Source organism: Epinephelus moara, chromosome 22, assembly GCF_006386435.1.
Source record: "Epinephelus moara isolate mb chromosome 22, YSFRI_EMoa_1.0, whole genome shotgun sequence".
Lineage (NCBI taxonomy): Eukaryota > Metazoa > Chordata > Actinopteri > Perciformes > Serranidae > Epinephelus > Epinephelus moara.
In genome coordinates this window covers 1,806,687-1,823,466 of record NC_065527.1, presented here as the reverse complement: position 1 = coordinate 1,823,466, position 16,780 = coordinate 1,806,687, and the positions used below count along the sequence as shown (strand labels likewise).

Sequence of the window (16,780 nt, the reverse complement as noted above, 5' to 3'; positions counted from 1 at the left end):
CTTTTAGTACCAGATCTGTGTGCTAGGTACCCCAACAGAGGGGGGACCAAACATGGGGACGCTAAGGAACGCTTCTGTTGGGACCATCCACAACTTTCACTGTGGAGGCAGAAACAATGTGTACTGAACTGAACTGAACTGAACTGAACTGAACTGTCTGGTGGAAACAGGGCTGTAGACCTGCCCTGAAATAACTTTTCTTGTTTGGTCCTCAGAGGACGGTGAATCATGAGCAGCATGAGTTGAACAACTGTGGGCCAATCTATTCTCCCTCCACTTTCTGGCCTGTTTAGTCCCTGAACCAGTATCTCCATCTCTTCAACCCAAAAATCTCACATTTTAAGTTTTGCATCTTTTTTAAAACAATACTCAGCAGTTAGTTCGTAAGTATCTTCCTTTTACTGTGACATTTTCCTGCAGTTTCCTCCAGAGGACAGGCGTAAACACGATTAGCAGTGTTGATGTTTTATCTCTGATTCCTTTATGACTCTGAGCTCGAGCGTCTCCGCAATTTGTAGCTCATTTCCAGCGCAGCGACTGGAGGTCTTCATTTCTTCTTCCTCATTTTCTCTCTCATTTGCAGCTCCCCCTCAAAGCATTTTTCTCCTCATATCTTCCACTCAAGTGGCTCTTTTCATTTTTCTGATTTACAGTCCGCTCCTCCTCTGCCAGCTTTTACTCTCGGGTCTCCTTGTCCTCGTTAAGGTGAAATTAAAATCACAATCTGGTTTTTCTTTTTTTTTGCAACACTCTAACACGTCAAATGTACATTGAGGACTGGTTACGTAACGGTTAGCTGTGGTTCTCTCAGTGGCAGGTAAGAACAGAGGGATTGTGAAGACGAGGACAGATGGAGGAGAGGAAACTTTACAACTGCTGGAGAAAAAGAAAGAGGACAGTAGCTGTTGTGTAGCTCTCAGTCGTATCACATGATCTTCTTCAGCAGATGGAGTTTGCCCTGTTGTCATGACATCTAAACTTTGAAGCCAAGATGGATGAGGAGTCAAAACAAGAGAGTGAGCTTTTGTCTTTTCATCATGTGAGGAAGTGTTAATTTGGGAGGTGTGAGGCTGGAAATGAGACACACATGACACTAAACTCCCCGAGTGTCTCTCTCTAACACACACACACACACACACACACACACACACACACACACACACACACACACACACACCCAGCCTTTATCTCGGAGCATCTCTTCCCTCCCCATCATTCTGCCGTCCTTCTGCTACCTGTCATTCTGTCTGCACTGGACAATCTGTGCAAGTCTGTGTCCCGTGTGTGTGTGTGTGTGTGTGTGTGTGTGTGTGTGTGTGTGTGTGTGTGTGTGTGTGTGTGTGTGTGTGTGTGTGTGAGAGCAAGCAGTGATGGCGAAGGAGGGCTGGTGGTGGCGGTGGTTGATAATATGTGCAGAAATTGTCAGGGAGCATCCTGTCCTCTGTAACAAGTACACAGTGCTCTTCTGTCTCCTCGTCTGTCTGTTCGTCTCCTTCTCTCTCTGTCGGCGCTCTTTTCCTTTCCAAACCGTCATTTGCTCTCCATCTCCTTCATCTGTCCATCCATCCATGCAACCATCTCTCCCCTGGCTGACAGTGGTGTCGTGCAGAGAAGCCGTGAATAATTTATCCGGCTGGGTTGTTCTGCCCTGCCCTGCTCCCCACTTTTGGCTCGCCGCGGTGCTCAGGAACATTTGGTGAAGCACACGCAACCCACACGCACACGTTCATTGGCACATCTGTATCGATCATCCAGTGCATGTTATGTTGCATTAAACAGTCAAACAGTTTGTAATGTTGTTGCCTTTAGTGAAATACAAGATTTAAACTACTGGAGATGCTCGGTAACAAAGTTAGGAGGTATTTAAGAGCGTGTGAGCACGGCTCGCAGCATAAAACACTTTCCAAGGTGACAGATGGAGACCAAATAAAATTGTGTTGTCTGGTTATTAGTTCTGCTGCACTCTGACAGGACAGATGTGACATACAGATGTGTTTTAAAGACATTCAACACTAATGTCTCGACACTGTCTGACCCAAATAAATAGACTGAAACTAAACTTAATCAGGAAGGAAACACAAATGTTCAGTTGATACAGTAATAAAGACATGGATGTGTAAAGACAACTGGACACAGCATCAACTACTGCACATAAAATGACTCACATGATCGTCGCTGTTTTCACATCATTGGGTTTCGCGCTCTGCTAACTTGATTGGGGAGAAAATAATTTAATCGGGTCGCTTTTCTAGACTTTCCAAATGTTATTTGACTGAATGGATCAAATTCTGAAATGTGTCCACATATTCACACTGTGTCCTAACAGCAAGTGAGCGCCTGAACAAGGTGCTGCATCACGGTACATTTGACGCTCTCTGTGCACACTGGATCTGTTAAATACGGAACTTTGTCACGTCAAGTAAAAAAAACCACATGCCTTATTCACTGTAGGGGTGGGAATCTCTAGGCTCCTCACGATTCGATTCATTTCCGATTCTGAGGGCAACGATTTCGATTATAAAACGATTCTCAATTCTAAAACGAGCCAATAAGAACATTTACACTAGATGTTGAAAAACATTTTTGTAATAAAGCTGGGAACACATATTCAGTGCATAAAAACTCTATTACTTACTGTGGTTGAGACGACGACACTCCACCAGTCTCCTCCGCTCCATCCTCCTCATCCACAAATCTCAACAGGACTCTCCTGTCCCTCGTCGACCTCCTCGACATTTCTCCTCCAGTATTTACAAAACTATATCTGACTATAACTATCTATGAACTATAAAAACACCAACTATTGCAAAAAAGACGAACGATGGCAAAACTATGAACTATGGTGAAAACATGACAAAAACATGGCATAAAAAAACTTAAAAGCTCTCAAAAAACTACAAATACTATTATTTTACAACACTAAATATTATGTACCAAGAAAACGCCACCCAAACTCCGCTAAATCACTCCTACTTGCATTCGGAATTACGTCGATAGCGTGAATGTTCGAGGAGTTACGGTAATTTGAAAAATAGATATAAAAATAAAATTAAAATCAAGTATGAGTTTTCCACATCGATGCTCGCATCATCCAAGACAGAATCTCAGTGCATCTAAAAATTGATTTTTTTCCCACCCCTTACTATTCACACCAAACACGATGTGAATTTTTGTTTGATAGCTAAAATATTTTGTGTTGACTCGCTTCATACACGCGTTAAAGTTCAGATTTTTTAACTCTTGCGAATAAGCGTATGACACAGAATAGCACTACTCCATCAATTTACGTATTTTGCGTTGTGTCCATAGCGCCACCTGGCAGGAGTTCGTGTGTAATGGCATCTATACATTGACTCTACATATAATTCACTTGTGTAAACTGATTTATTCGCACTGGGTGTGAACACAACATAACAGCTGTGGTCTCAGAGTGACCGCTGAAAAGATGGGAAAGTACACACGTCCTTATTACTCAGTCACGGCAATACTATCGCAGGTAACTTATTAGGGCGGGAATCACCAGAGGATCCACAATACAGTGTTGGTGCAATTTTTTCAGCTGTAAATTTTATCCCCAAAGGAAAACTTTTATGAACATCTGTTTTATCTAATAAAATAAAGTTTCAGTTTGTTCATCTCACCTCAGACACTTTTTTTTTTGCAGCAAATCGTATCTAGTGAACTGAAAAGCAGCTGATGATATCATTCTGGTCGGCTACCTGAGTTTAATTTGTGCTTGTAATATTGATAAATTTTGTAATAAAAAAATCAATACCATATTGCCAGCCAAAAATATCACAACACTATGCTGTATTGATTTTTTCTCCACCCCTTAAACTTACAGATATCATTGTTGTAGCTTCCATACGACATCATACCATCTCTTAGTAAAACATGCTAGTTGCCAGTGAGCTCTGCAGAGCATCCAACGTTCAGCCTCCTGTCCATCTCCCTGCAGCCAGGTGCCAACTTATTTAGGTTTTTGTAGTGAAATGAGGAGTTGTCATATGTATAACTCAGCCGTTCCTTGTCCATTGTCGCACTTTTAATGCAAGCGTGAGGAATAAAATGGTTTGGTGCGTTGCATAGCTACGTAGCTACATAGCTACGTTGCTCACAGGCAGTCAGGACAGTCCAGTGGAAAACAATGCACTTGAACTAATTTAATTGCTGACTTGGGGTGCACGATAATATCGGTATGTATCAGCCAATAGCGGCTTTAAAATGAACTATTGGAATCAGCCAACATGCTTTTTCTCAGTTTGTCCAATGAATGAATATCACATACACTGAAGAGTGTTGTATTTCATGTCTCCATCTGCTGGTAGGCCGTCATGATAAGAGTATGCATGTATAATATGATGTTGATTCCACTACAGAAGAGACTTGATCACTGAAATCAGGTGGGACAAAAGCAGATATATCGATATCAGTATCGGCCAAATGAGCTGTTATATATCAGCATATTGGATACGGGCAAAATATTCAGTAATGTGCATTTCTATCACAGACACTCACTCACGTCTCATCCAGTCAGGACACGGTGTCACAGCCGTCTCTTTTCATGATTTAAGTCTACGTTGAAGTCTTTTTGGGCGCAGTGACATCATGGGATGGACACAGAATTTGTTATTCCACGTTTGGCCCAGACGTCTTTAAATCTGTGGATAAATCTTTATCCACTTGAATGTGAATGCTTAAGTGATGCGCAGGTGGCATCCTTTAGAGTAGCCTCAACTAGCAGTGTGTGAATGTGTGTGAATAGGTGGCCTAGAAAGGTGCAATATAAATGCAGCTCCATTTATCTTTCACTGTGCAAACAGCCTCGTGTGGAGAAATCTAAGCCTCGACAGGCCTGTCGTGCTGAGTTATGGTCACTAATTGGACAGTCGCTGTTTGGAGGAGATGTTTCCCTCGCTGGTCAACTGTTACCACACTCATGACACAGTCATGTTGCAAGTAGGTTGCTTTTAAGTCGTTAACCCTTTAATATGAACGACTTTAAAGAACAAAAACTGTTGTGTGACCCTCTCCTCTGTCATCTCTCCACGTCACCTCGTCTCAACTTACCTAAACAAAAATCCTAACTTCCCACAATGCACTGTTTGTCTGAAATGTTCATCATTTTCACAGAGGAAAAAATAAGCTCATGAGTGACTTCATTCATCCTTTCTTTCATGCTGTAAAAATAATACTCGTGTGTTCATTTGGGATGGTGCTTCACTCCCAATAACTGGCTGAGTGTGTGTGATTAGATGTTTTCCTGCTCTGAATCACTGAACAATAGAGCGCTTCATCAAGCTTCTCTTTTGACTCCAACCAGAGCCCTCAGCCCACTGCTAACATTTTTTGGGACGTGTTTGACTCAGAGGGGTTTCATAAAGTTTTCCTGGCAGCTCCAGGCCGATTCACCTCTTTGTGAGCCGCACACACACACACACACACACACACACACACACACACACACACACACACACACTCTGAATGGTTGATGGTAGACTACACACAGATGCTGTGCAGAGGACATAAAGGTGTGTTTACATGATACATGAGAGGAGATGATATTTTACCGTCTACAGCCTGAGTATTGGTGTCGTAAAGCGCAAAATCAATAAAAATAACTGGCCTAGAATTAATGCTCCTCCATCTACAGCACCCAGTTACATCAGAGTGGTTTGACCCATCAGTCGACCATCGTCTGTCTGGATTTTTGTTTTTCCTTCAATTGCTTGTAACATTTCAAACTGATTCACCAACCAGATGACGTCACAGAAGCCCCGTTAGCTCGGAGAGGAAGAGCACAGAGAGATAAAAAGGCGTAAAGATGATGATATGGATCGATGATTATTAAATCAGTATATCGATCCAGATCGATGGATCGTCACAACCCTTGTAAAAATACATGTTGTGCAGCAATCACCTCAGTGAAAGTTCAGGGGTCTCATTAAGGGCTGATAGTCCAGCAAACGTTAGTCGACCAGAGTGGTCATTAGTCCGCAGGATTTCATTGGTCGCTTAGTCACAGAAAAACAAACAAACGTGAAACTCTATGAGGAGCTGCATCTTGTCAAAATAAATCCAAACCTATATGACTGGACCATGTGTGACTTTACTTTGAAAGGACAGACACAGGAAGTGTCCACGCTCAGCAGTCAGACAGGAGTCAGGTTAATCTCCAGGGCTGGTACCTGCGGTTATTCCACAGGCTAGTTAATAACATGTCGGGCAGGAAATCCAAAGTGTGGGATCATTTTGAGAAGGTGAAGGACGAACCCAAGGTGATATGTAAACTCATCTTCATTGGTCGACTACAAACATGACGTATCATCTGAAACATGGAAGTAGCTACATGCCCATTAGCCCACAGCGTCATTAACAGGCGGCTCGCTCAGTGTGTGACGTGCACTTGGAGATAAAATATAGGCCTATATTAATGAAGGTGCAGCCCTGGTCTCATTTATAAATGGATCCATACTAAAAATGTACGTACATACAAAAGTCAAAAAATATTTGACAGTTTCTACAATCAGACTTCCACCTCACCATCTGTGTCGACAATTTCCTGTTTCCAAAATGTTCGTGAGAATGGATCAAAGTTTCTTCCATCAAGTCTGCTTTTATAGCTCATAACTTTTCCATGGGAGGTGGTGCACGCCTCTTTCAGGCCTCGTTTTGTGCGCACACAGTGTGTGTATGTCTTCAGTGAAGTCAAAGAGTGCAGATCCAGTCAGGACGTGCACATAGCTCCAGAGGACCCTGATCAGAGATGTATTTCAGAATAATCAAGGACATGGAATCAAGGAAAACACGACTTTGAAGTTTAAAGGACAGTAAAAGGACTCCACAGAGACAAGTTAGAGTTCTCTGCATCCTGAGACGTCCTGCGAAAACTCTCTGCTCTTTACTGTGTGTGTGTGTCGGAGAATGAAAATCATGACGGACTGCTCTGTGACACTCAGCTGTCAGATTCCATGAAGGAGCCCTCTCGCTGGGTGATGATAAAAATGGACAGAGGAGGTGTGTGTGTAAAGTGTAGGAATGGTCAGACACACCGCGCTCCTCATTCCTTCTTCCATAACAACCTGCTCCCAGATTCTGACATTGAGACACACACACACACACACACACACACACACACACACACACACACACACACACACACTTCACCACTAGCACAGACTTCAATCTTGTGCCTGATTTGTTTTATGGACACTTTTCCCACTGTTGTCCATGTCCTGCTCTCTAGGACAAAGAACTTCTGCTAAACTTTCAGACTTTAAGTGCATCAGTGTGGACGTACAAAATCTGTTTCACGCTATAATTATAATTAGACTTGCCTGTAAAACTCTGTTTTATGCCTCAGTGCCGACGATAGTCGCGGTCGGAGGTGTTCTGTTATCAGGTTGTTCAGCTGTCTGTATGTGCATCCGTCCTGTCTTTGTGAACTCAATATCTTAACCTCTCTAACTCCGCCAGGACGCTGACGTCCTCACACCCCCCTCCTCTGTTAAATGGTATCTCCCAGATGCACTACGTCATCAAACCATGTGATGTTTGGTATTGCTGGATTCAGGAAGCTCTCAACTTTTCAAAAATAACATCGTTTTTCTTTTATTTATTATGTATTTCGCACCAGAGCAGCCTAAACACACAAAGTCCAAAATCGTGATGAGTGGTGACAAGTCATGTCATGCCGTTTTTCGACAGGATGGTTAAAGGATTACTCCCGATCTTATGTGGATCTGTTAGCGGGGACTTAGCTGTTTTATAAAAAGTGAGATCTCACTCCTACCACTATTTTTGGCTGAGATACACCGTCTAGAAAGTGGGATCATAACTTTCACATTTCATATGGCTTTATTTGGTGATATTTTATGGTGTTTCTGTGTCATAAACAACATCAGCTATCATAATCACACCTGATTTCAATAAGGTACAATGTTTGAAGCTGGCTGAGTGTTGTTTGATCACTGACAGTACTGTTTTGAAGCAGAGTGACAGACTTGTCTTTTGGAGCTCCGCCTGGATCTTTTCATGGTAAGTGACAGACTTGTCTTTTGGAGCTCCGCCTGGATCTTTTCATGGTAAAAACACTGTAAAATGGTCATACTTTGAGCAGTCTTCTTCAAATTTGAAACAAGTGTTCATTGATAGTGTGCCTACAGCCCCACAGTGTCATTTACCTGCTCAGTTGAAGCCACAGACAGTTATTCATCCTGAAATACAGTTTTTATTTTATTTTAGGCAACTTTTTACTGACTTCAGAGGCCCATTACTCTGTCTCTGTGTCACCTAGAGTGTTTCTGACACTTTCACAAGAAACTTCAGAGAGTTTTCTTTCTGACAAGACCTCATGCATGCATGTAGTCAGAGCGGTTCAGAAGCTACAGACATTTTAATTTGGGTATGTCATTTTAGGCGTTTTTGCTACAAAATGGGGGTTTAAAAAAACCTCAAGGAAATTTCTTAAAATTTGGCTCAAACAGTGACTTGGACTTGAGAATGAACTGATTAGATTTTGGTTGTGAAAGGTCTGTTACCTTGCATCTGTCATATTCTCGTGAACATGATGGGTGTTTCTCAAAGTCAAGGAAGGATCCTTAAATGGCTGAATTTCAAAGATGCTACGACATCAAATCTCGCCGAAGGACTGTTCCAATGTCAAGGATCCTTCAAATTCTGCTGAGCACTGAGTCCTTCATTCAGAGAATGTTCAAGGATGCATATGTGTATCCTCAGTGGGTATAAAGTACCCACAATTCTTTGCGCACAGTTTGCTGGAAGTGAAGGAGGAGTCTCTTCAGTGAGTTCGGCAGGATTTAGATAGATATGTCATTTATTTGGGTTAATGTCTCCACGAGTTTTTATCATACAAGCCTAATCTCATCATTTACACTTTCCAACGTGTTCACTGCCACATAATGAGATTTTTAAAATGCCGTGGCACCAAAAGTTTCATTCGGCCTCCCTGTTTGTTTTTTAAAGAATAATCCAGACATGTCTCCCTAAAAGTCACAGGATTTTGAAAATACTTCTCGTATTTGTTCAAATTGTACAACGACATTAAGAAGTGCCAAAATGATCACAGTACCCTGAAACCTCCTCAGTCTGCTGAAGGTTAATGACGAACACATGAGGGCTCTCGTTAGTCTGCTCCAATATGTGTTCACTGAATGATGGGAAGGACTCTTGCCTTTCCTCTGCAGGATCCGAAGGACCCTTGACTTTAAGAAACACCAGATATCTCAAGAACACCTTGATGGACTTTCTTTGAATTTGACACAAACGTCCACCTGGACTGAAAAATAAACTGATGAGAGTTTTGTGGTTAACTTTTGTCAGGGAAACTGGGGGCGTTCAAATGCAGGGCGGTAATTCCAGTTCTCCAGTGTTGTCCAGGGATTCCTGCTCTCTAGGATAAAGATCTTACGTTAAACTTTCAGACTTCAGAGTGCATCAGATGTTCTTAAATTTTATGCCTGATCCTTATTTACTTTATCATGTTTCTGTGCTTATTTGTCATCCCCTTCAGGTGTACCAGGGCCTCGACATCATCACCAATAAGGTGACGGCTGAGGAGCGCGCCCAGTGCAGACATCACATGATCAGCTTCGTGGACCCGTTGGTCAGCAGCTACACGGTAGTGGACTTCAGGAACAAAGCTCTGGCTCTAATATCCTTTACTGGAAACAAGTGAGAGCAGAGGGACAATATTTCCCGTAATACCTCTCGGCACGCCGCCATCACCTCTGTCACATCCTTGCTCCCGTGTTATTAACTGCTGGGAAAGATTTCAGCCAGTTTGACTTTTACTAATTGGTCTGCTGGAGGTGTGTGTGTGTGTGTGTGTGTGTGTGTGTGTGTGTGTGTGTGTGTGTGTGTGTAAGAAGATCTGCCATGTCCTCGTTTTGTCAGCATGTCTCGCTGCAGATGTTGCACTGAAAATGAGAAGAGAGAGAGAGAGATCACTAGAGACGATATTTATAGAGGAGTCTGTGCGTCTACACACACACACACACACACACACACACACTGAGACACACTCTGGGCAGTCACACCCTCTCGCAGACACCGGCCGTCACACAGATGTGGAGAGAGGAGGCGATAACTAGAGACGGTATTAATAGATCAGGAAGGCACACACACACACACACACACACTCATACCAGTGCGGCGAGGGGCTGCGGTAGCTCCAAGAATAGGCTCAGTGCAGCGAGCTTGCTGGTGGGAAGAGGGAGAAACGGAAAGAGATGAATACAGATTAGAGGGATAGAAGCCATGTGGAGGATTTGAAAGTGCAGAGCAGGAGCGATACGATGGAGGGAAAGAGAAGAGGAGGGGTTGTGATAGTTGGAGAGGGCTGACAAGCCTGAGAAGTTCAAAGACGCAGGACCTAATGACGCATCATCAGCCATCAATCCTTCACTCAACATGCCATTCACATAAACTCTCTCAGCTACACCCCTCCCCTGTTCCTCCTTTATCGCTCTCACTCTTCCAGCCCTCTTTCGGCTTTCCCTCCCTCATTTATTCACCGCTTGTCAGTGACCCTCCTCTCTCGCTCTTTCCCATCTCCTGCTCCTTGCTTGTGCAAACACACTGATGCAGCCCTCTCTGGTGTATGTGTGTGTGTGTGTGTGTGTGTGTGTGTGTGAGAGAGAGAGAGGAGGTGAGTGACGATGGCTGATGAGCCTTTATCTTGTTTGAGTGGTTATTTGATTATCCCCGAGAAGAGAAGGTGGGCGAGGGAGGAGCGGAGAGGAGGGAAGGTGCAGGATGGGAGCAGATGCGACAGAAAAGGAGACAGCCAGGGAGATGAGGTGTGGCAGGTAGACAGGCAGCAGGTAGACAGGCAGCAGGTAGACAGGCAGCAGGTAGACAGGCAGCAGGCTCTGTCTGTGTGAGCTCTGAGGTCTCTCTCAGTTCCTGTATTGATATTTCTGTGATGATTTAGGAGGTGAACCAAACTAAGTGGCTGATATTGAATTTGTGATAAAAGGACAGTGTTGACTTCTTGTGATTATTTACATTATCAATAAGCAACTAATCAATTACAAATTTGCTCTGTAAGATTTTGAAAATTGTGAAAAATAAGCATCAACATTTCCAACAAATAGCAACCGCCATTGTTACACAGAGATCAGTCAGTAGAGCTGCTACAAAGTCCCTTCTTTGAGCCACAGAGCCAAACAACGGCGGCTCCATTCCGCTCCAGTGTGTGATTTTATGGCTCATTCACACCAGGATAGTCCGGGGGACTCGGTTCGATTGGGCGGGGAATGCCAAAAAATTTCACACCTTAATTTGGTTCGGTTCACTTTCACACTGCACTTTTTAAAGCGGACCAAACCACCTGGACAACGTTACACAGTTACAACAGCTGCTCGTTTGGGGGCGGTACTGCCCAAAACGACCACTGACCAGGAAGCAAAGAAGCATGAGGAAGAAGGAAACCCTGCTCATCGATTGGCCAGGACCAAAAACGGAAATCTATCCCTTCAGCCCGCCTGGTCACCACAAAAACAAATGCTCTGCACTCTACGTCACTTCCTCTCCTTGGTTCGCTGGATAGTCTGTTTGCATTTCCCACTGTAACCGAACCGCACCAGGGTTCACTTGCAAGTGAACCGAGACCCCCAGTTTTCAAGCAGACCAGGGTTCACTCATTTGGTCCGCACCAGCATTCGAATGAGCGTTCACGCCACTCCAAATGAACCAAACTATCCGTGGAAGTGGACCAGGGTTCGTTTAAAGCATTTGTTTAAAGCGCCAGTGTGAATGCGTCCTTAAGGTGCGGACACACCAAACCGACATCAAAGAACTAGCGGCGACGAAAGCCAACTGTTGCGTCGTCTATGTCGCCTCACGTCGCCCTGTGTCAGTTGCATTTGAACACACTACACGGACTACATCCGACGGCCAAGTAGCACGTACGTTCTGCGCCTGCGTGAGAGAGAGCGGAGTGAGAGAGTGGTACATCCTGTCAGCCGAGGGGTTTCCTATCTGTGCAGCCGAGCACCGCAGCACCTCCACGGACTATTACATCCAGACGGTCCCGGTGTTTCCTCCGCAGGCTCCACTTCACTCAGCTGCCCGATAAACCCGCTGCTTCTTCCCACTTTAACCTGAATAACAAACCAGGGCTCGGTGCTCCGGTTGGATCCAAACGGAGAGCCGGGGCTAGCTCAGAGACTAGCGGAGGCTAACTGGCTGTGCTTCCCTCCGGTCATGCTGCGGCTAACGCTCCGCTAGCCGCTCCCAGCTAGCTCCGGTTTGTTATTCAGGTTAAAGTGTGAAGAAGCAGCGGGTCTGTGGGGCAGCTGAGTGAAGTGGAGCCTGAGGAGGAAGCACCGGTTAGCCCCGGTTTCACTACAGGCAGATTCACTCGCTACAGGGGCGAGGAAATAAAACCTGAACAGCCAATCAGAGTGATCTCTCTCACCGACAAGCTCCGCTGCCGATTCAACATGCTCAATAGGCTGAAAAAGCGCTGACGCTGACACTGACGCTGACGCCAACGTGCCGACGGTGCAGGACACACCGCAAAAACTAGGGCAACAGACGCTCACTGATGACCCGACTTTGGTCGACGGCCGACCATCGGCTTGGTGTGTCAGGGCCTTTAGACAACATGCCGGCATCACAGAAGCAAAAGAGGCGTGACGTGTAACCCAACAGCATCGGCAGACATTGGTGTAAACTGTCAGAGACACTTGACTGGTTTATGGCAGCGTCAGACTTTGAAGCAGTAATTCTAGTTTTCTTTTTATTTTCTAATGAACTATAGTTTACAGAATCATGTTCTGTGTCACTTAAAGGTTTGCTCTTATTATTTCTATCAACACTCTGAAATCCAGACTCAGTTCTGTCTCATCTGGATCTTCACTGTATTCTTAAATGTGCATGTGATATGAATCCAGCGTTTAACACATTCTTTTGAACATGTACAGTCACCGTTCACAGCCTGAGGACTTGAATATAATTCATCAGGAAGCGTCTGGCAGCTTCACAGCGACTGATTGAACCAGAACGGTTTTAATTCTGTTAACGTTTGAATGTTTTTACACCAGCTCAACAGATCATCTCATAGTGGTTTGAATTGTTGTGCATTCATGTAAAAACTGTCAGAATCAGCAACAGGTATCATCAATGGATATAAACTGTGCACAGATCAGTTTCCTCCTTGACACGCTCCGACATAGACGACATGCACAGCAGAAACAAACTGCCGGTCGTCGTAGGAGGAACCAACTATTACATTGAGTCACTGCTGTGGAGAGTGCTGCTGGATACAGGGGTGAGTGCAATACAAACTACACCTCCCATCATCCTCTCCTTCTTTCACACTGTTTATCTCGCCTATATTAATTCTTATATCTCTCAACTCACGTTTTATGTCTCTGTGTCAGCACTGCCTGTAGTTTTACTATGTTTTACGGTTGTCTGTTTGTCAGTTCCATTCTTCTGAATCTGATACCTCAAATTTGGCACAAACGTCCATTTGGACTCAAGGGTGAACTGATCAGAATTTGGTGGTCAAAGGTCACTGTGACCTCCCAACACACATTTTTTGCCATGACTCAAGAATTAAAGTCCAGCTCAGACCAAAGATTCAAGATGAGACGAAACCAGTTTGTGTCAGTGGTGTGAACTGGCCGCTCTTAGACTATCCTAGATGTAAAGACAAGCACCACATGAGGTCTCAGTGTTTGCTGCTTCTTGTTTTCTGTCTGTTTCACATTATATCTGACACAAAGCTCCCAACAGGACATGTTATCATCTCAAGGACCTGAGAGCAGCAGTTTAGGCAGCAGTGGCGAACTCTAACACACTAAATGAAATGTGTCTGACAGCGGGAGAACGAGGAGCCAGCAGACGGAGGAGACGGGGCCCCAGACAGGAAGTTGGAGCTGGAGAAAATGGGAGGAGCTGAGTTACATAAACGACTGGCTGAAGTGGACCCCAAAATGGCCGCCATGTTGCACCCCAATGACAAACGCAAGATAGCCAGGTGATACAGCTGCTAATGTCTGCAACACTAACGCCTCGACTCCACAGCATTTCAGTAAGGATAGAAAAGGCAAAATGAGTTTTCCACTTTAATGATAATGTTTAGAATCATTAAATCATTTGTGTGTGTGTGTGTGTGTGTGTGTGTGTGTGTGTGTGTGTGTGTGTGTGTGTGAGTGAGTGGCTGTTAAATTTTCTCATGTTTTGCACGAGGTCCTGCTGAAGGGTTCTCTCTCTGTCTCAGGCTGACAGTCACAGAGTCACAGTATACAGCCTCCACCCAACACTGACAAGAGCAGTGTCTGTTTACACACACACACACACACACACACACACACACACACACACACACACACACACATGCACACGGCTTGATGAGTCGCAGTCAGTGCACTCTGGTGTTATGTGTGAGCAGGTTAGGTTACCCTGTTCCTCTGGATGACAGGAGACGACAGGATTCATCTTCAGCTCATAACCTCAGAGCGCAGCGAGGCTCGGCTGAAGGCTTCAGTTTGGATTTGAATCTCAGCATCTGAGAGTTTGTTTGGCCCCGGCTTCATTTTAAATGTGTCAGAGAAAGAGTGATAACATGCATGTATCTTGTTTCAGCATGATTTATATTTCCTCTTGTTTTCTCCCCCGTCTGGTCTTCTGAATTTACTGCTGCTGGTGTGTTCATCATTCTGGCTGCACTGCAACTCTAGAGTTGTGCTTCACAAGAGGAGGATGGAGACTTTCATTTACACAGGATTTAATGGATGAGTGGATGTTTAACTCATCTAATCTGAGTGTACCCTCTGAGGCCTGACACACAGGGGCCGGGATGTAAACTCACAGTAAACTGGAGATCGTAGGAATTTCTATCAAACAGCAACAAATAAAAGATCAGAAAACACTCTGGTTGTGTTGACACACTGTGAAAGTGTTTAATTTGACCACAGCATCTCTGCATGTGTTTTTGTTTATCGAAGGAGTCTTCAGATCCACGAGGAGACGGGCGTACCCCACAGCCACTGGCTGGAGGAGCAGAGGGGGCAGCAGGGAGGTGATGAGCTGGGGGGGCCGCTGAGGTACCCAGACCCCTGCATCTTCTGGCTGCACGCTGACATGGACGGTGAGGACGGAGGTAGTGCTGTTAATCAAGACAACAGAGAAGGCAACAGGAGCTGTGTGAGCGTCAGTGCAGCATGAAGAAGGTTTTGATGTGTGTCTGTGCGTCTCTGTTGCCCTGCAGCTCTGGACAAGCGCCTGGATGCTCGTGTAGATGAGATGTTGTCTGCAGGACTCATAGACGAGCTCAGAGACTTCCACGTCCGCTACAATCAGCAGAAAGTCCAGGACGACAGGTAACAAACCTGCTGAACACAGAACCCAATATTTGGTGTTGTTTGTGCATCGCCGGAGGATCTTAGTGCTGATTGGCTGTCACGCCACGAATCAGTCGCTGAAGTTCAGATTTTTCAACTCCCGTATGACACAAAATCGTACTACGTGCTTAATTCACGTAATTCGTGTCGTGTCCATGATGCCGCCCAGCAGGAATTCACGTCTAATTGCGTCTTCATTGACTTTACGTGTAATTCGCTAGCTCAAATATTCTGCCCTGTGTGAACACTTCACACTGTCAAATTGTGTCACATGCTGAACCTTCTGGGGACGGAAGCTCCGCCGGCAGGATTTTGACAAATATGTCATGAATTTTGATTAATATCTTCACCAGTTTTTATCATACAAACATGACAATAACACTTACAGAATTTACACTTCTCAATGTGTCCAATGCCAATAATACAAGTTTTTAAAATAATGTGATTTAGATGAAACAGAAGTTTCTAAATCACTCAGTCACAGCTGAGATGGAGCGCCAGGTGTCCTTCCCTGAATAATCACATGATGAGGGCGACACAGTGGTGCAGTGGTTAACATTGTCACCTCTTATACAGAGTGGGGGTTTTGAACTCAGCGGTGGGGGAGCCTTTCTATGTGGACTTTACATTTTACATGTTAATTGGCTTATTTTTCGGGGGAAGCACAGTGAAAACGGCGACAGTAAACACATCAGAACTTCCCGCAGGTCAAAGCATCGCTCAGCTGGTTTGAGGTGAACGTGGTTTGGAAGTTAACACAGGGTTTCCGCGGGTCATTAAAAAGCATTAAAAGTCATTAAATAGATTTTGCGAAAATTACGGCCTTAAATGGCATTAAAAAGCATTAAATTTGATGTCCAGAGGCATTAAAAAATTAAATAGCCTACACTTGATGGAAAAAAAACATTGTTATTCACGATTTATTTTGATTATATAAACATTTAATAATTTTGATCGGAAGTATAATGTGATGATTGACAGGCGGAACCCTTTAATTGGCTGTTGTTTACGGCCGGTGCACGAAGTCACAACACTGGATGCTTGGAATGTAACGTTCTGTGAGCGTGCTCATGCTGTGGCGAAAGAGCCGAGGGAATATTAGCAAATGTCGGAAAAATGGGAAAATGTAAGTTTCAGCAGAAGTGGTTGGATGAGGAACTATTCAGAACCTGGTTAAAGACCGTCGACGGTAAACCCGGAGAGGCATTTTGCAGCGTGTGCAAAAAGATCTTCGAACTTTGCACAATGGGCGTCAATGCGGTGAAATCACACATGCTGTCAGATAGTCACAAGTCGGCGATTAAAGGCAGGCAGCAGTTAACTGTGCCAAATTTCTTTGCCGTGACCAGCAACGCAACTTCTGCTGTCGCCACCACAACTGCAGCTGCTGCTGCTACCACCAC

At 44.5% G+C, this 16,780-nt stretch overlaps 1 protein-coding gene and 2 long non-coding RNA genes across 3 annotated transcripts in view; 2 read left to right on the top strand and 1 right to left on the bottom strand.

The window, feature by feature from the left end:
* LOC126384510 (uncharacterized) overlaps positions 1-16,780 on the top strand; it is a 250,992-nt gene that overhangs the window by 116,936 nt on the left and 117,276 nt on the right. The window lies entirely within an intron of this gene.
* The window catches only part of LOC126384513 (uncharacterized), a 173,663-nt gene that overhangs the window by 123,610 nt on the left and 33,273 nt on the right, over positions 1-16,780 (bottom strand). The window lies entirely within an intron of this gene.
* The window catches only part of trit1 (tRNA isopentenyltransferase 1), a 47,330-nt gene that overhangs the window by 12,577 nt on the left and 17,973 nt on the right, over positions 1-16,780 (top strand). Inside the window, 5 exon segments of the mRNA XM_050035500.1 lie at positions 9,533-9,676; positions 13,202-13,297; positions 13,854-14,011; positions 14,982-15,124; positions 15,245-15,356. Of these exon segments, the coding sequence (XP_049891457.1) occupies positions 9,533-9,676; positions 13,202-13,297; positions 13,854-14,011; positions 14,982-15,124; positions 15,245-15,356 (653 nt within the window).